General features: G+C 42.1%; 1 protein-coding gene across 1 annotated transcript in view; it reads right to left on the reverse strand.

The window, feature by feature from the left end:
• Nucleotides 1-4759: 4759 nt before the first annotated feature.
• GCN1 (GCN1 activator of EIF2AK4) overlaps nt 4760-25691 on the reverse strand; it is a 42177-nt gene continuing 21245 nt past the window's right edge. Inside the window, exons 29-58 of the mRNA XM_086474458.1 lie at nt 25235-25362; nt 24860-25049; nt 24387-24457; nt 23420-23585; nt 22259-22453; nt 21819-22065; nt 21065-21186; nt 20643-20757; nt 19990-20169; nt 19428-19648; nt 18625-18693; nt 18338-18476; nt 18046-18242; nt 17564-17706; nt 16691-16808; nt 16250-16465; nt 15745-15909; nt 15168-15329; nt 14642-14734; nt 14250-14393; nt 13024-13293; nt 12624-12737; nt 11864-12094; nt 11043-11236; nt 10278-10392; nt 9039-9135; nt 7962-8110; nt 7258-7362; nt 6078-6296; nt 4760-5476 (exon numbers count right to left, since the gene is read on the reverse strand). Coding sequence (XP_086330584.1) covers nt 5351-5476; nt 6078-6296; nt 7258-7362; nt 7962-8110; nt 9039-9135; nt 10278-10392; nt 11043-11236; nt 11864-12094; nt 12624-12737; nt 13024-13293; nt 14250-14393; nt 14642-14734; nt 15168-15329; nt 15745-15909; nt 16250-16465; nt 16691-16808; nt 17564-17706; nt 18046-18242; nt 18338-18476; nt 18625-18693; nt 19428-19648; nt 19990-20169; nt 20643-20757; nt 21065-21186; nt 21819-22065; nt 22259-22453; nt 23420-23585; nt 24387-24457; nt 24860-25049; nt 25235-25362 — 4701 coding nt within the window. The 3' untranslated portion in view covers nt 4760-5350. The remainder of the gene's footprint in view (nt 5477-6077; nt 6297-7257; nt 7363-7961; nt 8111-9038; nt 9136-10277; nt 10393-11042; nt 11237-11863; nt 12095-12623; nt 12738-13023; nt 13294-14249; nt 14394-14641; nt 14735-15167; nt 15330-15744; nt 15910-16249; nt 16466-16690; nt 16809-17563; nt 17707-18045; nt 18243-18337; nt 18477-18624; nt 18694-19427; nt 19649-19989; nt 20170-20642; nt 20758-21064; nt 21187-21818; nt 22066-22258; nt 22454-23419; nt 23586-24386; nt 24458-24859; nt 25050-25234; nt 25363-25691) is intronic.

The raw sequence follows: 25691 nt of genomic DNA on the forward strand, positions 1-25691 counted from the left end.
GTCGTGCAGGCCTGGCAATCCAGGCCAGTCCGGAATTAGATTCCTGGGGTTTTTTAATCCAGAGATGTGCCTTTGTATGGCTCAGGAAGAGCCTTGGCCTCACATTGACAGCTGTGCCTGCACCATCCACAGCCCGGACTCACAGAGTTTCAAACAGCTGTCCTGCAGTTTTCTTAACGTACAAACAGCCTGAGTAATTTTGCCATCAGTTGCACAGATGCAAGCCACACTATAACCACTTTTTAGGTGATCTCCACTTTCAGGCGGCGACATGGCACAAGACGAGTGCTGGTTTTCTCTTTGATTATTTTTTCTACAAAAATATTTGTTCTTACTGGTACTTGGAAGTCCTGAGATCAAACAACGCAGTGTTTTGGTGTAGAATATGTAAATTATGTTCTTTTCTAAGTTGTTAAGGCTTTTCAATACATACGTAAAAACACAATAACAAAAGGCAATGTGCTAGGTATTGCATCTGTCTTAAAAGTAATTTCAGTGTAGCGTAGATTGAAACCAAATATTATATTGACATGATCGTTCAATTAATCTAAGTTGATTTTTTTTCATTTTTAACCGTAAGTTTACAATTGATTGACACAAGTACCTCATCAACATGCATTTGTCTTTCAAATGGGGAGAGCTGTGTTAGCACTGAAGAACAGACCCTTACGGTCAAAGGAAGGCTGACACAGAAACCAAGGGCAGTTAACTTCAAAATACCAATCCATAATGCTGTTGATAGTTACAATCTCATTAGTTGTTCTAAAGACACTTAGATGCACCTGCTTTGAGGATCTTATTGGTAGGACTCAAGCACAAGTAAAAGGTTGAAAGCAGTGGACCATCACCACTGCAAACCCTGTCAGTGACACTGTCGGGGTGTTCAAGCACCAGAAGAGTTTGCCCAGGGAGGTGGTGGAGTCCAGCCCGCCCGGGCAGTGCCCTGAGCAGCCTGCTCTACTCAACGGTGCTGTGAGCACAGGGGCTGGACTAGCTGAAATCCAGAAGTGCCCTCCAGCCACAACTGTGCTGTTGCCTGTGAATGTTTCTTAGAGAAGGACAGACAGTTTTTAGCAGTATTGCTTTGTCCATTAACACTGTCTCAAAGGCTACACTCTTTTCTCTGTATTTATGCAATAGGGTTTGGTTAAGAGGAATAAGAATACTTTTTAAGGCAATTGTCTCTAACCAATTCTGATTTCCTGTTTCTTCTGCATGGGATATTGTGGCATGGTTCCACAGTTATATTTGTCCAATTTGTATGCAATTCATCTGGAAACAAACCAGCTCAGTATGGCTAAAATAGCATGTCTGGGTTCAAGGTTTTTTTTTAACACATAAAATTACATCTTCTAAATACTTCTGATCAACGATATGGCTAATGTCAGTGGTTTTAATTATAAATCTTCCTTAACCTTCAAAAAAGTATTCTAGCCTTCAAAGCTCACCCCTGTCAAGCCCACAGATCCTGAAATCCACTTAGATGACCTCCATCTCACATTCACCCTGCAATTCCGGCATTTAAAACACCACAGCCTATAGCTCATTCTGCGTTAGCCTCAAACATATGATGTGGTGACCTGAGGAGCAGGAGAAAGGCTGGAGTGTTACCAGACATGAGCGTGTGTTGTTTAACAGAATTATGCTCACAGAAGCCCTGCTAGAAAAGGGTTTGCAGCTAGCCCAAACCTAGCCCAGTGCTAAAGCGACCCCCACCACAGCCAACCCACCCCAGTAAAGCACTTGGGCAGCCCATCGTATAACCCAGCACGTGCCCCAAGCATCAGGGTGACTGAGGATGCCACACAGCTGCAGGGAGATCCCTTGAATCCAGCATACAAACCACCAGCTCAAACCAAAATGACTCCTATTACCTTTATTTTTAAGCTTATGAAACCTCATCATGTGGAAGGTGTGAGACGGCGTGACGTAGCCTAATAAAACCGACAGTGCAAACTGTGACTTATCTAAAAAAAAAAAATCAAAATATTTGAATATTTTATGCTTGCACATTTGTCTCTTTTCCATTGAAATTTTTAGCACCTTGTAAGTTTAAACATCTCATAAATTATTTTTTGATCTTCTTGAAATACACGCAGTTCAGCTGTCACTCAGAGACAGCTGCTTGACAGTTCAAAGATGTTATTACAGTCAGTAGTAGGGAAAAAATTATCTTTTACTGACAACTGGTATTTTTAAGACATTTGAAATGAGAAAAAAATTAATTCTTTAGTCTCCAGGTTGGCACAATCAATTTATCAGATCTCATGTTGTGGCAAAAATTACGGGTATTTTATCTCTGCTGTATTATATTGAAGTGTATAAATAGTTCAGTGAAAAGTAGCTATCAAAATCCAAATTCAGTGTTTTGCTGTAATTGAAAAATCAGCATATTCTCAACAAGTGTAAGTGAGCTCCTACCTTTTACTCCGCCCTCTCATGAACAACTAAACTGAGGTCAGAAATTCAGCTGCTGTTTGGAAAGATGAATGAGTTTTTCCACTTCAGGTGAAAATACAAATCATCAAAATATCCTTAATAACAAAAGATCTTACTGGCTAAAATTAACAAGTTAATAAAAAAGGCTTCTATTTGACTGTAATTTTCTTTCACGTGTTTATGTGGAGGATCAGTTAGAAGCCAAGATAAAGCAGGTAAGCCAGGGTGCCCATGATCAAGAGCTCAGACAGCCATTCTTCAGAGAAACTTGCCATTTTTTTCTTCCTTCCTGTCTGCAATGATGGAGTGATTCCAATGCAACCACTGAGCATTTTGCCACCTATTTAGTAGCTTTTGAACGGCATAAAATTTTGTACATGTTCCAGCTCACAAGTTAAACCATTGGATGGTTCAACTGCTGTTCCTCTGTTATGCCCAAACACAGGTAATTCATTATAAGTGAAACTAACACCAGTGCCCTGAGACTGCCAAATCCCTAAGAGCATTTAGTTGCATTTTCACTCTTAGATTACTACCAATTGAGTGCAAAATACATAGTTTAAAGTTGGTTTAGGATTTGCAAGTATTTTAGAAGGCAAAATTGGAATTAAAAACCACCTTCAGAATGCAGATAAATTATGAAATAAGTAGAATTTCAGTAAGACCAACTGGAAAGTACTGCAGTTTTGTAGAAACAGCCAACTGCATAAATACAAGATTGGAAATAAATAGTCAAAGAGCAATTTTGTAGCTTGGCTTCACAGCTGATCACAAACTAAACACGCCAACAACACTGTGCTGTTGCAAAAAAAAGAACCCCCAGACGGTGTACTGGGATAGACACCAGTATGTTATGTGGGGCTTGCAAAGTCACCTTCTCCCACAGTGGAGACCACGAGGCAAATACGAATGAGAATGGAGCAACTAGGGAGGGCAGCAGTATAAGTTGAGAAAACATGAAAATCTATGCAAAAAGAGTTAGAAAATCTGAACTTGTTTCACCCAGGGGTGAGAACACTAAAGTGACGATGCAGTTGCTGCAGAAATGATCTGTTTTCGGTGGCTGTGGGAACAGGACAAGCAGCCCTGGACGCAAGTAGCAGCAAGGGAAGATTATTTAATTTTTTTTTTTTTTAGACATGAGGTAAGCTCTGGTAGTCTGAAAGTTTATGTAATGAAATAGATGGCATAGAGGTGTTATGGAATCTCCGTCATACAAGGCTATAAAAACCAATTACATGGAAACCAGTTAGGAATGGGTCAGTGGGAGCTGAGCCTCTCTCAGGTAAGGGGTAAAAGAGCTGCTTTTCCCAAGTCCCTTCCAACAGCACTCCGCCAACTCCTACAGCAAATCTCTGTTGCCTGGAGCCTACACCACAGGCTTGGGGGCTGACGTACAAAGAACATTTTGACAGGTCCTTGTACTTTTGTCCAGAACGAGGCACAGCACTCCCAAATACTTAGTGGAGATTGCATCTTGCTGGGGGAGACATGAGCGTGGTGAAGATAGAATGTTTCTCTGTTTGCTGCTAATGCCCTAGCAATCCGCACCCTGTTTCTAGCAGAAGGTGTGTTCCCATGCGGTTACATTTCATGCTTTCAAATTTTATGATGGTAGTGTTGTTTCTCCTCCCTTCCTCATGGTTTGGGCCATCCACAGTTACATGTGAGGAAGATTTCCCCCCAACACCACCCACCCATTTGAAACAATGAATCTGAATGCTCTGGCTTCTCAGTGCAACCAGCTGCTGTGTCATTTCATAAAATAGATAGGGCTTACTTAACTATTACTCTACCTAGAATGTAAAGCTTGTATTCTAAAAATTTGTATTCTGCAACAAGATTTTTACAAGTTTAATCAAGTGGCATAAAAGGTATTAGTAAATTAATTTTTTTTTTAAAAAAAAAAAAAAAGAGGTCTATATAGCCAAGTAAAATAAAATACTGCTTTCTTGGAGCAGTACCACTCATTGACCAAAAAAAAAAAAAAATTTGTATAGTGGAAGTGCCAAGTATCTTGTGAAGCCTTTGAAGGCATAAAAACAGAGGACTTTTCACAAGATGAATAACTAAAAAGCTGTCTGTAGTCAAAAATACTTCAGAAATTAATAGGAGCAATTACGTACAAATTTCATTAAATGTCAGCCCTGGCATGATTTTAAACCCTAGCTTGCCTCGGTTTTGCAAAAGGTTTTTATAGATTACCATGCTACCCACGCTGCAAACAGTATGCCCTAGAAAAAGCAGGTCCAAAAAGTAAATCACAGTATAAGTTTGTTGACAAATGAATTTGTAAAAAGCACAGTTTACACCAGAAGGATCAAAGTCAAAGCCTTTATTAAATGTTCCTTCTTTGTTAAACAGACTGCATTTAATCCCCCTTTCGCATTTGTGATTTCTAAGGCTATTTTAAATACTTTGTTTTACAGGGATTTTCAGTCTTCAGAACCGTCACAAGCAGCAAGTTAGCAGTACACAGAAACAATACGCTTTAACTTCCACCAAGTTCTACTCCTGCTTCATAGGGTCCGTGGAAAAGACCAACAATACTCCCAGTACTGCAGTTTTTGCACAGACCCTGGAAAGGAAATAGGTGTCACCAGAGTTTAAGCCTGATGTGCTCTAGCCACATCTCACAATTGGCCACAATTTACCAGTATTGATTAGTATATCTGTTTCTTGTGCATTACCTGTTTCAAAAAGGGGACCAAATTTTCAATTTTCAGCTAATGTGGGTCTAATTAAGGCTATTCTGGTATATTTGATACTAAAATACTCTCTGGGAGTCCTTTTCATGAAATCCCATCAGAATTAACATTTTCAAAAATGAAAACATTTAAAATAGGTGTTTGAGTTGAAATGCTGATGCAGCGGTTGGTTCAGTGTTTTCTTGTCTTCAGGAGCTTTATTATCACGTCAGTATAGTGTCATCTATCTGTTCCTCAGAGTCAGCCTGCCCAGCCAGCTTCTTCAGAGATCGCCGGCAGCTCTCGTTGAGAAGCTCCAAGCTGGCAGCGTCTAGAATCTTGGAAACCGACTGTGGAAGGAAGACAACGCCAATTACCAATGCCTTATGACACACCATTCAAAGTAAGTGCAAAGGGTACAGCCTTACAAGCTGTATGTGCCTCAAATTTTTCAAACATACCAAAATCCTTCATCGGGTTTTATGATTCCAGACATGGGAGCTATCCAAAAGCAGCTAAGCCTTAGAAAAGAGGTCTGGAAATGGATGCACCAAGTAGCTCATCCTGAAATGCTCTCTCTAGCACCACTAACGCTGCAGCAGGATTATCCAAGTGACAAAAGCAATAAACTAGCAGTCCTAGCTACGGTAACTGCAGCACAGTGAGGACTTAAGGCGTTCTGAAAGCAAGGCTACTATGTTAAATGTGGGAGGTATGGGAAATGCCCTGATTTATTAACACTGCACTGTAAGGTTGTGCAGTACCAGTACTGCGTATTTCTTAAGGCTTAGCATGAGAATACTGATGGAGCCTTAAATACCAACAGGAACCACTCCATCTATTTCATAAGAGACTGCCAGCGCACTCCGAGGCTCCAGGCACAACACTTTTAAGCACACGCAGAGCAACGTGGCACAGCCTTCTACCAATGACTGATTTCTGCTGCCCTACCTCAAGCACTTCTTCACCCGCTCTCATCTTCAGCAGATTGACAATAGCTTGGTCGCTGTAGGCTCTTACACTGGTGTTTTTGTCCTTTGTGTTGTCCAGGAGTGCTTTAAGAATTGGTTTAATTGTCTGAGGATCCAGTGAGGGAAGATGGTTTTTATTAGCCCACCATATCATCTTTTCTGCAACTAACTTTATGTCACTGGATGAGTTCTGAAGACACTAGAGGAGACAAAGATGGATGTACCAAGGACAGGTATTTAAAGCGGTAGTTTTATCTTTTTTTTTTTTTCCCAATTTAAATATTTTAAACTATAACAAGAGAAGCAAACAGTTTTCAACTCACAGGTATGTAAGAGACAAATTTGTTACCAACAAGTTTGACTGAACTGTGTAACAGTAAGAAAAGATCAAACGTTGAAAACAAGACACCTTTTCAAAAGAAAACTTCTAAAAATGTGGTTGACAACAGGGTCACACATTTCTCCCAGCCATCTCGGGCAATGACAATGACCACTGAGCGCAGCAAAAGCCGACAGTGTTAGCACCTCTGTAAAACACACTCAATCATCAGCAACAGCCAAGGCAACCTTTGGTTGGAGAATAAGGTGCATTTCAACAGTGGATTTCATTTTACAATAAAAAAAATGAGAGCTTTGTATTTTTGATTTAACCTCAACACATTTAAGACATGAAAGCGAATGTCTGAATGTGAACTGTATTATTAATAATACTGTGATAAAGATATTGTGACAATTGTGATACTCGTAATTTACATTTTAATACAATACTATGATACAAATGTAGGATTTCAACCAAAAAGTCTGCTTTGAAGAATAATGGCCTGCATCTCATCAACTTGCACGTTTGGTAGTTTTTCCCGTAAACTGAAAAGAAATGTAAAACCTGAAAACGTAACACATTCCTATTTAAAATAAAGATGACAGACAAAACAAAAAGCAGCTCTCCTGCTCCAGCACGATCCCTCACTCTGCCTTCCCCTATCTTGTCCAAGATGTGAAAAACCTCCTGAGGTTCCAATGTTCACAACTCAGATCCTGTCTACCATGAGAGATACTTTTAGGGGAGGGCGAGGGGGGCGTCAGGGGAAAAACCTGTTAGCTCAAACAAAGATTCAGCTCCCATGAGAACGGCACCAGGTAGTTATCATAACAAGTCTTACCTTGATAAAGAGGTTGGAAAGTTTTGGAGGCAGGTTCCCTCCTCCTTCCATGTGGTACTTCATCAGGAAGCCCATCCCCCTGATGCCACTAACTGCAATGGGAATCTTCGACATAAAGACAAAAACTGGGTTTAGTTCCGCAGCCTTTATAACTAGGCTCATGGCCTGGTAAGCTTTTGCAGAAGGCTAAACCGATCTTTCAAAAAAAAAAAAAAGATGTAGCACGCAAAGCAGGAAAACATTGAGTTAATGTTATTGAGTAATACAATGAAAAAAATCATACTGCGACTATGAGCCACATGGAATAAAGCGGGAGGCCCCACAGAGCCTCCAGGTTCCCTACACCAAATTACTCATTCAACCCTAGATGTAAAATCTTCCTCCAAAAATGAAATATTTGCACTTCTTGTAAACCTGGCCTGTGAGTGAGAACTTTAACAGGAAAAGAGAAGCATTATTTACTCCCAATTAAAGCTACTCAGCAGTTGAAGATTAGTTATTCTACGTCTCCACAGAGATCAGAACTCAAAGAATCCGAACAGTTGTGCAATTTCACTATAAAAACTGCATCTCGCCAAGGGAGAATCTTCAGATTGCACTTGCGGGTTTCTGTTGGGTTTGGTGGCACAGAGAACCTGCACACCTTTACAAACTACTGCCAACAAGTGCCTGCAGCAGAGCTCACCTGCTCATGAGGCACTTACCCTGTCAGCAGTGGCATTGCTGAGGATCATCTCCTGAACACTGTTGTAGTATTTGGGGGAACACAGCCTGGTAGGAGCAACGTTTACAGCCACCGAGAGCGCCAGGCTTCGTCCGTGTCTCACCATCCAGTCAATGCCAGAGACATCTGCTGCAAATGAAAGAACAGAACAATAGCAAGGCTCCTGCTTCCCATTCCTCTTCATCTAAGAAAGCTTTTGTCAGGTCACTTCCATGAAATGAAATAATAAGTAGCATCCAAAACCATGCCTTGCTTCCTCCACTCCTCCCAAAAAGCCAAACAGTGCTAAAACACAACACCTCTACCAGACAGAAACACCTTCTGGGCAGATACGGAAACCAAACACAAACAAGTGACTCTGTAATGTTCAACCCAGTTGCTGCTGCTGGTGTCAGCCCCATGTGATCAGCCCCACATCACTTAGTGCATGAAGGAGCTTGGCATCAGAATTATGCAAGCTTTGACTCTCTAAGAGAATTATGAAAGTCGTCTGTAATTTGAAACCAGCTACAGATTCTGTTTTTAATCCCACAAAGGAGAGTAATCCCATAGCACTCCCAACCACTATGAGTTCCTATAAAATTAATGGTTTTTTCTAACTTGGAGGCAAATTAGTTAATTCTCCAAAAGCATGTGAAGCCATCAGATGTGGACTGCAATTAGCATAAGCCCATCTAAGGTCACAGTGTCATCAAAAAAGGTGGAATGGCCCTCCCATCCACCCTGAATATCCTGTCACCTCCCACCCTCTCTGCATCAGCACTAGCAATCACTCAGCCATGCTGGCACTTCCATCAACTGATCTGAAAACAAATCCAGAAAGAAAGTATGGGTAACCCCAAATTACAACCACTGTACTCAACTATGTACTAGGGTGCAGAAATGAACAGCCACGAGCAAAGAAAACTACAAGAAAACCTAGAGTAGAGATTTGGGTTTAAGATAAAGAGGAAGAACATAAATAAGTAGTCACAAAGTTTGCCTGAACCAATGGCTACGAAGGTATCTTCCCCTGCTTTCAGAATCAGTTCCAGTCACCGTAAACAGCTTCACCTACCCAGTAAGTGCTGGTGGAGAACAGTACTGAGCTCCTCTTCTGACAGAAACGCACACAGTTCTGCTAAGCAGCCAGCCGAGGCCATGCGGGTGGCATCCTAACGAGGAAAGGAAGGAAAGAGTAACACCGGTTAAGCTCAATGCACATCAGAGATAAGGAGCAAGAAGAGGAAGTGACAGAAGATATAAAAGATGAAATAAAAAGAGAAGGAGGAAATATTAGTCTTATTTCACTCCTACTACCTGGGGATTTCTGTCAGTTCACAAGGTTTCTTGTACATAATGGAAGTTTAAGCCAAATCCACAGTCAAAAAAGCCAGCAGAGACTGAAGAATTACAGACCTTATGTAAATTCTGCTTTGTTAAATCTAAAAGTTATAAAGACGAAAGTGAATGTTTTGAAAGACACGTTCACAAGCGTTAACTTTAGATTCACAGTCTAGAAAGGAAGTGTTACTTCTAGCCATCTCTAGATGAGCTTATCTCTGTGATAAACTCATACTACTTTTAATTTAAAACTTCCAGGCTTTTGTTGTTTTGGCTTGCTTATGCGACCATCCCAACACTACTCCTCTCCACCCTGGCACTTACAACCCAGTGGGAATTTTTCAATTTTTCCATTTCTAGCATATCAACAGTTGCATGTCTACATTGCACGGATTAAGACATAAAGAAGAAATTACTAGATGATTAATTTTAATCTCACAGATGATACTGTTGCTATCTGCCATATAGAGACAACCCTATATTAAACCTAGGAGAACTACTTGCTTGTAGTTCTGCCATTATCTGAAAAATTTATCATACTAAAAGATAAACTCTACCTGAGAGCCTACAAACATATGTATGCACATATAGTGAAAGTATTGCAGGTCTTCTCCAAGATGAAAAGCAAATCCTTGACTTCAGAGCTGCCTCAAACACACAGGTCAAGCCCACATACGCAGTTGCCAAGGAAACATTAACCACAGATTTTCAGAGTTACCAGTCACTGACTAGCTAGGGATCTCTAATTCTTGCACCTGACTCTCAGCTAACATGCTGCAAGGTTCCAATAAGATCGATTTTACAGACCGTGTTCTTTATAGACCACTCCTTTACAAAGCTTTTTTCTACTCTACCATTAGTAATTTCCTCCAGAAGTTATTTTAGAAAATAATTCTGTTAGAAAGTTCAGATTTTAAATTGAAGAATAAGCCTGTCAGCAGCAGGGATCCTTTGCAGCTGGCTGCAGCAGTACCTCATCATGTCCCAGCATCCCTAGAAGCACCGTGCTGATATTCTTCCTGATTGCAGCATCTACTTTTGCACCAGCTCCTCGTGTTACAAACCGCAGAGCTTGCAGCATCGTGTCCCTAGAAGTGATCACAGCGCACAGTCAGACACTGCCTCTCCCCCCACCCGAAAGAAGAAATTGAGCTCTGGATACCTGTAACAGTTTCTTACCCAGCAATTACACTTACAAGCCTTATAGTTTAGGACACCCATATTCTCTCTGCACTGCTGAGAACTCCATGCTAGAGAACATTTGTGTACTTGTGTCTGTTACAACGTAAACATTTTCTGAGTATTCAAACATTAAAAAAATTCTCAAATCAGAAGTTGATTTCTTAGGGATCCCTGCACGTAGGATACAAGAACAGCTGCGTTACTTCAGGTCAGACTGACAGTTGATACAGTCTTGTAGCTGAAAGTGGACTGCAGCGGGTCGCTGGGGGGTGTGCAGGAGAGAGAACTGGGCAGGTACCCAGCAGTGCTTCCCTGGATACACTGTCACAGCTCAGCTCCTTACCCAGGAAGCCCCTATGATCCACTTTCTTTGTTTTACAGCCCTTGATTAACAGTCAACTGCTTTCACTAGTAAGTCAATCTTACTCTCACAATTAAGCCGGGGGGGGGGGGAAGCAATTCTATACAAATAGCTATAATAGTTTTGTTCATTCATCCCAGCCCTTTCTTTCATCCTTAATAAGCAGGAAGGTCTGAGATACCACCTATGCCTTACCTGATGGCAGAGTCATCACTAGAACGAATTCCATTCAGTAGCTCTGTAAAGAGAGGATCCACTTTCACATGGATGACGATAAGTTTACCAAGAGCGTCGGCAGCTTTAAGGCGAACAGCACGGTTTGAGTCTTGTAGAGCTTTGGTGAAGGTTGTTTGCAACTGGGGCAAAAATGGTTTCAGGGCAATCTCAACCTATACCAGAGATGAAAGAAAGGAAAGTGGTGCAGTCAAGTCTGAAACAGTGGCTAGAAATCAAAGCCTGCAGACAGCACGACCTCTTCTATAGCAGTGAGTTATGGCAAATAGAGCTTATTCAGATCTAACACACTACTAAAATGGGAAAAACATCAAACGATACTTATCGCAAAACCTCTAACCTTTTCAAATCTAATCTTTTTTTCTGCATACTGAAATACAAGGGTAACGTTGCTGAAAAATTCTACACTATCATGAACAGCCTTTTGTACACAGAGCACTAAATAAAAGCTCAGCTCAGTTCAAAGATACACAAGAGGATCACCTTTCCACTTAACGACCCTTAAACATGATGGACACAGGAGAGATTAATCACACAGTAGTTTTTAATCACTTGAAAGTGGGATCAGCATTTAGCACTATTTCTAAGCAGCCCAGTGATTCAAGCATTGGGGGCTTTTTTGGTAGGCCAGAAGCTGCTGGAAGAATACAATCCAGTTAGAGTGCCATTCCTAAATACCAACTCCACACATCCGAGCTGTATTTACATGAACAGCAACAGGTATTTCTGAATGTTACCACGGAAAATGTTCACAAACCACAGTCAACTACTTTGAATCTTACCTTAGCTAAAAGAAGGCTTAGTGTTTCTAGCAGAGCCACCTTGACATTCCAGCTGAACCGATCTCCCAAGATCCGAATAAGTGGCCCAGTAATGCTCACCACAGATGGTTTAAGAGCTTCAGCAGAAGTCAGCTTAATAACCAGCCCTAAGGCCTTTGCTGCCTCCTCCTTCTGCTCTGGATTACCAGTTAAAACACCTTCCCGCAGCACCAGGAGTATGGATGTCACTCCCTGTCATGCAAATCAGATAAGAAAGCTTAGAAGCTAAGACGCAAAAAAAAAAACCCATATCTTACTTCTGCTTCTGTTACAACACCAGATGCACAAACTTGGAGAGCTTCTCTCAATTGCCTCTTGACCTTCAGCTGCCTGCTTCCGCATTTACAGAGACACTTTTATTTGGTTTGATTTCATACATCTACGCCTTGCTAAGCCAGTTGCTATGAGAAAAGTGGTGGCAGCTCAGGGAATTTTTAAACCGGAGAAAACTGGCACAGAAGTCCAGCATCACTCCCCCACAAAGAGCAGCCAGCAACCGTGACTTACATGCATAACAGAATTGTCAAAGATGTTGTTACAAGAGGAGTCTTCTGTAAGGTAACTCAAGAGCAGCAGTAACTACGAAAACTCTCTCCAACATACAGGTTTGGAATGCCCAAATAGTCACTGCTTCTAATGGCTGTACAGTCATATCAATCAGTTCCCCCAAAAGGTGGGGTATCGTGGCTGTGACGAATCCACGCTCATTCTGATCCTTTACCTTCTTAGGAATACAGAATCCTGGCACGTGCTCGCCTTTGGCCTCATTCCCTACAATCCGGATATCCTTGTGCAGGTCCTCAATGAGAGCAAGCTGGTTCCCAGCATCTAATTTCTGCAGGAGAGAGGGGTTAAGACAAAGATGAGGCAACATGGCAACCAGCTATTCTTTGTGAATTCTTCTCAGGGGTGTCGAGAGGACACCCGTTTCCTGCCTGTCCGTTCAGGTCCAAAGCTGAAGTCAAGCTGATCTTAGAACTCTCAAATCTTTGCAGCATTGGCAAATGTAAATGTAGTTTACAATCAAAACGGTAGGTTCAATTTAGGCAGTATTTTACCAGCTATCCCCGTTTTCTCCTTGCCAGGCATTACCACTGTAACCTTTTCAAGCTGCCTCTCACCTTGGTGATGGCATTAAGCGCATCCCAGCTTTCATTCAGAACTACAGGGTTGGTATCATTAAACAGCCGTATCAAGCCTGAAACCAAGCTCCTCAGATGACCAGTATAGTCCGCTTTTGTCTTGGAACAGTAGATGTTCAGAATGACAGCTGCTGCTTGTCTCATTCCCAGCTCAGGGCTGCGGGTAGCTTCTAGTAAATCTTCCGTTATAATTCTTTGTCCAGCATCATCTTCCACAGACAGGATTACAGACTGGCAGTTTGCCATCTCCTAAAGAGTCCAAATTAACTTTATGTTAACTCTCAAATAGAACAACGCCAGATTCAGCCCCAGGTTTCCCCATGTTACCCACAGCATTATCTCTTAGAGAAATACAACGTATCCCACTTGCTAATTGTTTCTTATTAAATAGCTGGTCACATCACCATTAAAGGCTTGATTCAGTCCTGGAGCAGTATATAACCAACTTGCAAAATTTAACTAGTGACCAACTGATTGCTGCACAGGTCGCTCGCCAGCTGCAGAAGGGCTAATTTACAAACATTAGAGTAGCTCAGTCTCCCCCATCTTACTCACCCGTCAGAGACTGTGGGCCTTGTCAGATACCACTTTTTTGATTTAGGTAGTTTAATGCTGTGCGTCATAATGCTAATTACAAGCACGTCTGTGGGTACATTAGAGATCTCCAGGCAGACTTGGGGCTAGAAGCTGAGCTAATGGGCATCTACAGCAGACAGACAACAGGACTCTGTCACTAACATTCCTAATTCACTAACTTATGTACATGTCTATCCACGATCACAACTCCAGGATGTTCTCTGGAGTCCAAATACCAGCTGTTTCAGAAAGCAGTACAGGAGGAGTGCTGCATGCAAAATAGGAGATTTCCTCCCTTCAGCCCTTTAATCTCTCAGTCTTCTATACCAAGAATAAATACAAAGTTAACTAGACACTCTGGCAGTTCTCCAAGAATAAGTAAACTGAGAATTGTATCCTGTTGCAGGCCAAAGAGACTTTCATATGGATACAAATAGATTTGGAAAGCATACGTTTTTTGACTCACAATATGCCACCAGGCAAAAAGACTCATCCTGAAGAAGCTAATGGACTGAATTAAAACATGCAATCTGTGAATCTAGAGAACACAGACTCTGTGCTGGGAAGTAAACCCGAAGCTCTATCTTCAGGCAGCCTGTCATAACAAAGAGCTGAGCCGTGATACTTGCCAATTGCTCTTCACTGGTCCCCAGCTTCTCTTTCAGCGCAGACATCATAGCAGGCAGGATGACACTCAAGTGCCGTGTCAGAGCATCCCCTGCCACTGATGAGAGGAAAGCTAGCACACGGGTGTTCACTGGGGGAGCCGTCAGCTAAAAAAAAAACAAAACCAAAAAAAACAAGATAAGCAGAAAGTTTTTTCAGAAGGAATCTCAATTCATCTACAACATGAAAAATCTCTAAGTATAAATGCATCGCAACCCAAATGACAAGGAGCATAAAATCAGAAGAAAATTTCAAACTATGCTCTTCCTTTTGGTGTTAGCGGTCCAAAGAAAACTGGCAGCAAGCAGAGGAAAAAGCACAGTTCTGAAAGTTTAACATTTGTTTCTAATTGTACCTTTGGCACCAAGTAAGGCAGCACCACACGGCTCTTGACAGCCATCACTTGTTTAAGACCATCCACAGCAAAGTCAGAAGTCTCTTCATTATCCTACAAAGAAAAAGAAAGTTACAAACTTGAGAGATTATTTGTGACACACCAAGCTAAATCCTATTTCAAGTGACAATTTACCATGTGATCATATAATCAACACACAAGTCCTTCTATCCAAAAATGCTCTTAGATTATATAGCAAAAACCCAAACCAAGCTCTTTCCATATCAGGAATGGTGGCCAAACAACTTAAGCAAGTGACAACGTCAATTCCCTAGCAGAGACAGATGTAGCAATTCTTAGGCCCATGCTTTAGCCAAAAGACCCTCCTTACCGATGGCTAGGAGGACTCCATGGAGGACACAAGATAGAACTGCCATTCCCTAGAAGGTCTGCCACTACAATCCTGCTTCTCCTTTAAGCTGATTATTCAAAACCTGTCCCACAACATCATTAATCAAGTTGTTGACTAACATTGAGCAGTGCTTACCAGCTGCTTCAGCAAAAATGGCAGGATATCTTCAAGAGCTTGATGTCCAATTGTTGAGTGCAACTGTTCAAATGTTTTAGCTGCAGCCTCTCGGACTTCTTCCAGAGGGTCACAGAGCGCCTTTCTCACTGTAGGTACTAGGGACTCAGAGAAAAGCAGCACCTAAAGATGTAGAGACAAAATTACAGAATACCTACAGCACAACAGACATGCATCTCAGTAAAGCAGCTAAGAATGCAGAATTTGCACAACTGAAACTAAATTGCTGTTTGCTTGAAATATGCTGGAAGAAAACCAGGATTAATCAACACCAATAGCTGCAGTGCTCTAAGGCTACCTAGTGGATGATGTCTATTATTATATCTCACAGAAGTCAGAACCGCACAGTGTTTTAAATTTTCCGACAGATACAAATGCATACGCTTGCCTGAACAGCAACTCATACTAGTTATAAGCCCTGAACTCAGCCCATAAAACAAGTTCAGCACTAGCTGTATTATTCCATCTCAACTGCAATACCCGCATCATAACATAAATACCTAGGAAATGGAGATTTCACCTTCCACATAGCACTTACCGCATCCCTGCTGGTAGATTTCATTATCTCACTCAACCCAATGCAGACTCCTTGCCTCTCATCACTTTTGTCTGACCTCAGTCCATCTTCCAGAATAGGAATGATTTCAGGAAGGATCTTCTCTCCTAATTTTCGAACAAGGTCTCCTAATGTCCGTGCTGCAACCTGTCCCCAAAAATATATTAATTAACTATTTCCCTGTTTTATAAAACTTAAAAAGGTGAACTGTGACCAAATGTTAACTTTAGACCAAAACCTAGTGTTCATAGTATAGACAGAGCAGTAGGAATGCAAACACTACTACTATAAATAACCACAGAAAAATAGTTTTACTGTCATCACAGTTTCCTTCAGCAAAGAGAGAACTTGGACATACTCATGCTCAGAACAGTTAAATTAATGACAGCTTTGGAGAGATTTATAGAAAAAAAAATATCCTGTGTTCTTCAGGAATTAGTTTATACAGTCACCTGCAGTAAGAGGAAGGCATTACTCAATTTCTCACCGTTCGCTTATCTGCACAAGTACTGGCCAAGAATTTCAGCAGAAGCCCAAAGAGGGTTGGCAAAATTTCACGCAGCGTGCGAGGAGTGTTCGAGACTACAATCTTCCAGACATGTAAGGAGGCTTGACGCACTACCAGCTGGGTGTCAGAGCGGCCCATGTACAGCCCTGCCAGCACCCTGTTCCTCCTCTCCACACCAAGAGCATTAATAATGGCCTGAAAAGAAATATCACAAAAATGTATTATCCACTCCTGAAATTTATAAAAAGAACAAAATACAGGATTATTCAATAATTCTTTCCAGCAGGTTTTCCATGCTGATTTATTAAAAAAAAAAAAAAAAAAAAAAGAAAAGAAAAGAAAAAGAGAAATAATTAAAAAAGGAAAAAGAAAAAAATTGAACAAAAAAAAATAAGGCACAACAGACAAGAACAGCTTTACCTTGTTTGACTGGGCTGTTCCAAAGTTATCATCCTCTGAGGCAGTTTCTGTGGTCATTTTTCCAGTGACTCCTGAGATATGGAATAGGAGATCTCCAAGGAGCTGAACGGAGCTAAACCTGGCAACAGGAGCAAGTGTTACAAACAGGGTATTCAGGCGGTACCTGTCCCAATATGATGGTATGTCAAATACAGGCGGGAGCAAAACGCAAGGCAAAGAGCTAGGTCAGCACTGAAATGCTGCACGGGCTGGTATACAGGATCAGTGTGCCTACATGGCTGAGAAGCAGCATGCTGACGAGAAAGGGAAGGAATGAATTCCAAACTGGAAGGGGCTGAGAGAATTCCCGTATTGAAGGAGTGAATCAGGGAGTAGCCTGGACTCTAAAAAGGAACAAGACATTGCCAGTATCTGTCTCAACCCAGAAGACATTCACCTGGGATAAGTGCACTTCTCAGCACTCAGCGGACGCAAGGCTTTTAGTACAAATAATTTTTGAGCAATTGCTGTGAGCTGTGAGCACTCCGCTGCACGTTTCCACACGTAGGAGAGCAATAACTTACTCAGCATTTTGAAAAATGAACAACAATACACGAGGGCTAAATATTGCCACATCAACTGCCTTGGAAGCGCATTTCAGAGTCACTACCAGAATTAATCTAGTAGGAATGGTTTGCAGGCACCAGGAACCCTGATCCATGGCTGGCAGGGCTTTGCAGACTCAGTGCTATAAGGCATCATATTCAAATCAACAAGCAAAAGAGACTTTTGCTTCCCAGAAGGCCTCTGCATGGGCTTGAGGAGCAACAGAGTCTAAATCACACCAGTTTCACATGGAAGAGAATGCCTGTGGATAAGATGGTTATCCCTTACCTTATCCTCCACAAGTCATCAAACAGGCCATCCTCAAGCTGTGGCAGGAGAAGTGCAATGGCCGTCTCAGCGTACATACTTATGATTCTCTGGCCAGCGCGCAGGGCAGTGTCCCGCACAAACTCATTCTCGTCTGCCAGCGCCTGAACACAGACAGAAGAGTGTCTGTGAAAGCTGGGGGTTTTCAGCACAATATACAAAGCCAACAAGAGGAAAACAAAATGATGTTTTCTCTCTCAGACAGGTATGAACTCAGCCAAGTAAATGAACTATAGAGCTGTGAATGCACAAAGGTGATTTCAAGAAATTACTAGTGACTACAAACAAAAGACAGCAAACAAATAACTTGGAAGAAGAAATAATTTATAATTTTTGGACAAGTCTCTGCACATCCCACAGTTACTGGAAATGATGCTTAAAATACTCTGGAGGTTTCTTTTTATCTTCTAATAAATAAAATTCTTCAGGTCTCTGCTACATACCTTAAGGATACAAGGAATGATGGGACCAACATAGGGAGTGAACTTGTCTCCAAAGGTAATTGGCAGGTAGTTGAACATCATGATATAACCATCTCGTACATGTGGAGCAATATCCACTTTACTGGCAGTAGCTACAATCTCTGGCATAAGTTTCTCCAGCTTTTCTACCCCCAAACCAGCCATAACTTCAGCCAGACCTGGGAAAAAAAAAAATCAATACAGGTGATAAACACAAGAAAGAACAAGCTAACCTGATTTAATAGGAGAAAGCCTGAGCTCAGTATTCACCCACCTTGAGCAGCACCAGATCGATCCACTGAGCTCTGCTCGTATGTCAGTGTCTCCATCAGCCATGGCAACAAATCCTCAAAACATGACTCCCCCATACCCTTCACCATGGCTCCCAGTGCCTTTGCAGACACTGTACGCACCTAACAGACAAGAGAAACAGAGATTTGCAAAATATCCAGTCAAAGTTGCTAAGACCGACGTGTCAGACTGATTACAGACCTACAGAAGGTTAGGACAAGTCTAACCTAACGCACTGAAAGACAAACTGTATTTGTGCAAAAGACTTACTTCAGGTACAGGATCCAACAGAGACGCCTTCAGTCCAGGAGTCACACTGGGTAGGTAAGGAGCCAGATCCTGAAACAAAGAGCCCAAAGAGTAAGAACTAGATTCAAAACAGAAAGAAACACGAATCACCTTCATGTAAAGGGCGTTCAGCCCCTTATTATTAGCAGCTATCCTTAACATCCTGGGAGTTTACTCAGCTGCTTTCACAATCCCGCAAATAAGCACACTGAATTGTTCTGCAAGCACAAGAAACAATGCTAGGTCTGTGCAGATCACTCAAAACCTTTTTGATGCTCATTCACAACCCAGCACTTTGTATCTAAGGAAAATCCAACACTCTTTAACATTTACACAAGGTTTAAAGGTAGAGATTATCAGCACAAAAATTAAACACAGATCTTTAACCTACAGTGAGGTTCTACAAATACTTTTCAAACAAACCCTGGATCCATTTGTAAGCAGCTGGTCTGTGTTTCGCTGGTACTGGTTTTGCTTGTTTGTTTGTTAAGGCATTTCTTATATGGTAAAAATTACAAGACCTTTTTGCAGGGATAAACCTGGTAATAACAACCAGATGACCAAAGTACAAAGCTGACAGTCTTAAGCATCTGAGAATTGTCACTGTCTTTACAGCCATCATCTGTTCATTTACATACATTTAATTAAAGAAGGTGCGTGGATTCTAATATTGTCTACCTTAACAGCAAAATCCCCCAACCAAATAAATTCTCTCTAGTGCTTGCTCTGTTACCTCCCACAGAGGAAATACAGCATACAGTCAGAGAGCGTTTTTAGCACCGCACCTTCTGATCAGTCAGGGAGTACATGTTCCCAATGATCTGGGCAGCCATTTTCCTGGTGTCCGTGGAACGATCTTGAAAAGCTCTCTGAACAATTGGCATGATCAGTGCTAAGGATGGAGCATCAATGAAATGGACAAATTTGGTATCCAACAGAGTCTGCAGACACTTCTGCGTCTTCCTGGAGGGGTCAGTGAGAGCATCCAACAGAACTGGCGCGATGGCTGAACATTTTTTAAAAGGAGAGAAAAGACCGTATTAGTACTTAAACCAAAAACACATGTCAGGGCGAGCTGGTGTTCTCTCATGGGATGTTTTTAATCCTTCTACAGCAACTAGCAGCATAGGGGCAGAGAAAACCCTACTACCATTAGCTGACAAAATGGACAGGAGCGTTCAAAAAGTCTTGAAGTAGACTGCTGCTGTTAAGCTTTCATGTTACACTTTTCTAGGAGTAGTTTCTATTCCTATAGAAGTTTAGACTCAATCCTAAATGTTGTGAACATAAACTTTGCTATTATAAACCACGGTCATGTCAGGACATTAGAGATGCATAAGTTCTTACCCAAGATCTCTGGATTCCTGATGACAGACCCGATCTGCCGGAGAGCCTGCTGACCTGCATTCTGCACCTTCACATGAGAATCTGTGAGCACTTCAGTAAGTTTTGGCACAATATTGGGTAAACAGGAAGAGAGCTGTTTGGGAGCACAGTATGCCATAGCCCCCAGCAGTTCCACTGATCCTGTGCATGAAGTACACAAAAAGAAAGAAAGAAAAAAAGAAAAAGATGACAAAACACAAAGCAATACACAGCATTAAGAAGAGATATGAGAAGATGATCACATTTACCTCAAATCTACCCATCAGAGAACACACAGAGCGGCTGAAATGCAGTAAGTCACTCTACACCACTTAAAGACACTAAAATTATTTTTTTTTGTACCAGGGAAAAGAAGTGGGGAGGAAACTTCCAATTTCCAGAGTACTTTCAAAGATAGAAGCTAAAAAGCGTCCCTTGAATCTGCTGGTGGAAAAATAATTGCTTAAATGTGTCAGGGAACTCATTTGTATCTCAACAGCTGTAAGTTCCACAGTCCCTTATGAGTCAATAAACTATCATGGCCATCTGTAGGGATGAAGGAATAAACAAGGGGAATGTCAGTGAAGGGAACTGTGCGTTACTCTCAATCAGGTCAGTCAGATACTGGTCCATACCGGCTTTAGTTCTCCAAGATTCCTCTTCCAGCGCTGCAAGAAGGGATGGCAAAACCAGCTTCACTCCATGAGTACTCAAGTTGCTCATCACGGCTTTGGCACAGTCATCTGCAGCCTCCAAGGAGAAGAGAACATTTACAAGCTGTGTCACAACACGTGGTTTTTCCTTCCTCAGAGACTCAATGGGAATAAAGCCTTCATGTAAAATAGTGTCTAAGTACAATGATGCAGCTAGACAAGTAGATCCCAATTAATGGCCAATGAAATAAGATGCTTTCAGTTATTAAGAAGATCAAATTGTTATTAGTGGTACCTCAAGGGACGGGTCACCTTCTCAATTTGCCTAGTTACAAACAGTATTCATATCCATTCCATTTCAGTTTCCTCTTAACACTGGTTCTCAGAAATTTAAGGCATGTTACCTCTCGCACGTACTGGTTCCCATCTCCAAAACAAAGCAGCAAGTGAGGTAGCACATGAACCACATAGGGCTCAAAGAGCTTTCCAAGCATGCTGCAGAGCATCTCAAAGGCAAACAGAGCCCCTAAAGAAACCAAAAGGACAGTCAGAAGAAAATACAACTTTATTTCAAGGGGATGGAAAGGGAAGATAAAATTTGCCAATATCTGTAGAATTTCTCCAAAAGCACTCAAAACTCACAGCTGAAATTTTCTTGCCTTCTTGCACTTGTGTCTAGTGCTGTGGTGGGGATTTCTGGTGTCAGGACAAGAAGCCCAGTAGCATTAAAAACACATGACAGTCCCTTGAGTGCTAGCTTAGGTAAGCAGAAATAAGGACAGGAATTGTCCAGCAGCAAAAGGAACAACTAGGCTGAGAGCGCCCCTCTGGACTAGCTGGAGGGCATATGTCCTGTCTCACAGGCAGCAGGAGACCCCCTAGAAACACCTGCCTTGAAAACAGGAGGGAAGGGCACATGCCTATTGTCCAGGACCAGGAACCCTTCTTCCACCACAATGCAAATAGAGCAATTTTAGGATGTTATACACAATCAATGGCCTCATGACAGACACCTCCCATTTCTTTCTCTGCAAACTTTAGTAAAATAAATGTAGATAAACCAATCACAGGGGTTCAGGTATCGTTTGAAGTGACCACAATGGTAGTGGGTACACGAGAAATACTAAGGATTTGGAGGGAAAAGCTTTCGTCCCTTACCCTCACGCCGACGGAAGTTCTTCTTGTCCTGGATAGCATCGGTCAGTGTGGTCATCATCTCCTGCTGCTTGAGAGAGAGGATGCCAAGGCCTTTCACCAGGCCTGCCAGCCCGTACGCCGCGCCTTTGCGCTCAGCATACTTATCAGACTCTAAAAGCAGCTGCATTAGCTTCTGTATCATTCCTCCTGCATCCTCCTTAATTGCAGGCACCAGAGGTGGTAAACAGCTTGCCACTGACTCTTGAACCTGTAAAACAATCCACCAGCTATCAGATCACAAAATATTCATCACCAACATAACCTCCCCCTAGACCGCCCCCACAATGACAGCTTTCTGTCACCAGAGCCATAATTTTTGATCTCTCTGACATCCCTAAAAGTATCGTAGTGTTCACCTGTCTCTGTCTGGAACCTAAGAATTCCTCCAGGAAGGCACCTACCTGCTGAGAGGGTGTGGACAAGGCTGCTATCAGTTTGCCAACAATTGGTTTCACTTTAGGGTCACTCTTGTCCAGATGTTTTGCCAGTGAACCCATCAGAATGACCACGCTTTGCCTGACAGCATCATAACTGGCATCATTAGGAGCATTTTTCAGGAATTCTTCAAACACTGGCAAGAGAGAGTTAACATTGTCCTGAAAAACAAAACCACAGAACTTGCCACTAGAGTCCACTCAGAATGAGATTTGTTATGCTCAGTGGACTTGTTTGTTCTTCTCTGAGCCAACAAACTGAACAATCGCACTGTATTTACAGTTCATTTAACGTGTCACATCACATAAAACCTCGTGCCATCCTGACAGGCAACAAATATTTCCTGTTAGAGAGAAGTTAGCTCTTAAAAATCAGATCTCCCAAACCTGCCAGCACGATGTTCTGCCAGAAGCAACGCAAGCTACTAGGCAAGACTGCTAGCCTAAACATCAGAGCCTGCTCCTTTGCTTGCTCCATTTGCAGAGGGGGAACAGAAACGTAAAACAGACACTGCTCTTCTAAGAAACAGAATGAAAGAATGAATAATATGAAGATACTCCAATTATCTTGGGCTTAAAAGGAATGCAGAGGGCTGTCCAGAGGAGGTGACTGTCACACAGAAGGAAACCAGAAGCTGAGCAATTTACACCCTACACACCTCCCCCACCTAACACTGCTGGAGAACAGCTAGCAGTGCGGAGAAGGATGGTCTCAATTCTCCAAATGACTTCAGTTGTTCTCAGCCTAATTAAGCCAGCAATTAGCAAGCTTTCATGTTTTGCTTTACATGAGGCCTGAAAGAGAAATCTCACCTTCCCAGGATTAAAAGATCTGTGGTCTGATTTTACTTCTATTACGCTAGTTTTACACCACTTTAGCTCCAGTTAATTCAGTGCTACTTCTTCTTTATTGCAATGACAGGGAAAAACTACCCTCTTACTCAACACTAGTCACTTACAGAACAACTCTGAACACACAAAAATTCCTACTACATGAGAATTTTAGCTATTACAAGTAACAGCAACCTTTAAAAAAAAAAAATTAAAAAAAAAATCTATGGGCTCCAACACAGTACCTCATTTTCATCCCACTTTTTTCTACTGCTAGAAAGAAGCGTTCAGACTTACTTTGCCATGAGTGTTGAGCGTTGAAAGAGCTGCATCTAACATGCACTTCCTCACTTCAGGGCTGCGATCATTCAGGGCATCCGGTACAAAAAACTGAAAGAGGGGCTTCACCTGAGAACTGTCCAGATGCTGTGAGAGCTTGTTGAGGGCCAAAGCTATGCCACACCTGTAAAGATGGTGAGCTTGTGAGCTTACTGACTTTTGACAGAATTTGCTTGACGTCACAATCACATTTGCTATCAGTAGTACATTACAGAAATTGAGAGAGAGAATCACCACGAAACTGAAGAGCTTCAGAGCATCCAACCTACATGCATTTCATTACATAACCCCATGCTGCAGGTTCCCAAAGGGACAACAATCCTTCAGCCATATAATGACTTTTGTCGCGATTAAGCATTACAGATTCCTGGGCCAAAACAGACAAGACACCACGATCACTTCATCTACTGCTGAAATACAGCAGCTTTACAACAAGGTACATCAGCACTAAAGAACAGATTGGCTTAAGACAGGTAGCCAACAAGATGATCTCCAACTAAACCTGTATAGGGCATACAAGCAGACAAAAAGTAATTATCCAAACTGGATTTTGTCCAGTTCATTAAGGCTTGCGCTGCTGCTCTTGAAACAATCAATTGCCCGTACAGAGGTGGGAATACAGTAAGATAAGACAAAAATCAGACAGTCTGAGAGGGAAAGACTCTGTTCTTATCAGAAGGAGATACAGATGATAGCGCACAATGTTTTCATGGAACTGAGAGCACTTTAGTTTGGCCTGCCCAGCCTGCTTGAGGGGCACAAAAATTCCCTACCTGAAGGAAGCATGAAACTAGCACTGGAATACAACTGCATTTTGTTCCTTTAACATTCTCATTTCTCCACTGCCTCAACTTCTAAACAAAAGTCTGGAACATCTCATTTGGATGCACAAGAAGTGATGAGATCAATCTGAAGATGACTGTACCTTGCTTCCCACTGGTCAGGCGGTGATTCAGATATCACTCGTCCCAAAGCATCCAAAACTGGAGGTGGCCTCTGCAAGGAGAAAAATCCATCAGAACGCCTTTTCCAAGGATGCAGAGAATACTGTCAGCCATACCTGCAATGCCATTTCTAAAATACTGCACAGAGGTGTGACAGCATTAGCAGGAAAGCATGGCAGAAACAAGCAGAGAGCTAGCTTGGGCCCAAAAAGACACAGATTCCAGTTCCTGCTCTGCCATGGTCTTCCTATATCACCTGAGGGATACATTCTACGTCTGCAATGGTGCCACTGCTGTCTGGTAACTTGAGGACCAAGACACTAAAGTCTGTGATAAGCAAACAGTAGGCTTCATGAGTATCCTCAAGACAGACAAAAGGAAAAGTGATTAATAAAAGATATAAAATACAGCACAAGCTTGGGCCTGTCAATGACCTGAGGACAAGAGTACTTACGTAGAGCTTCTCCTGGTAAATCTCTGTGAGTTTATTCATCACCTCTGCCGCTTGGTTTCGATACTGAGCTACAGCTCTGGAAAGAGCTTCAGCACCTGCTTGTCGCACTGCCTCTTCATGGTAGATAACATCTTTGATCAGCAGGGAACAGAGGTCAGGCTGCAGCTCCAGACCCATGGACTCCCACAACCTGCAGCGCACACAAAGAGGTGATGGATCACCCTTCAGCAAGAGAAGCCACTGTTATATGCAAGTATCAGGGTGACCTAAAGCTGCCTCCTCCCTGCAGGAGGCAAAGCCCCTGCCAGTGGAGCTCCACGAGGTGAGCAGAAGAGAGGTCCCCTTACAATCCATTCAGCCAGAAAGAACTCTTACCTCTCTGCCAACTTTTGAATCTCATCTTCCACATCAAACTTTACCACCCAAAGGCGACGCAACAGATTCAGTCCATTCTTTTCATCGCTGTCTGGGGTTGGCAGAACCATTTGTAGCTCCATCAGTCCCTGAATTAGTTTACAGGAGAATCAGTGCAAGGATCTGATTTTAAAAACAGATGCTTTAAAACACTTAAAACCTTTGCCAAGTCAAGGTCTCAGCGGCTGGAAGGGTCAAAATTCATGTTTCCTTGTGCAGTAACACTGCCCATGCAGATCAAGGACATCCTGTTGCTAATAGGTGAGACGGTGAAACTCAAGAACAGAGCTCCACGGGCAGGTTGCAGAAAGGCAACTAGGCACTAGGTTGTGCTCCGGTGACTACAGTCTTTTCTGCTTCTAAGTACAAAGAAGCCAGCTCAGGTGAGCTAAGCTGAAATTTGTCTCATGGCAAAAGA

The sequence above is a fragment of the Leptosomus discolor genome, chromosome 16, assembly GCF_034619465.1.
Source record: "Leptosomus discolor isolate bLepDis1 chromosome 16, bLepDis1.hap2, whole genome shotgun sequence".
NCBI lineage: Eukaryota > Metazoa > Chordata > Aves > Leptosomiformes > Leptosomidae > Leptosomus > Leptosomus discolor.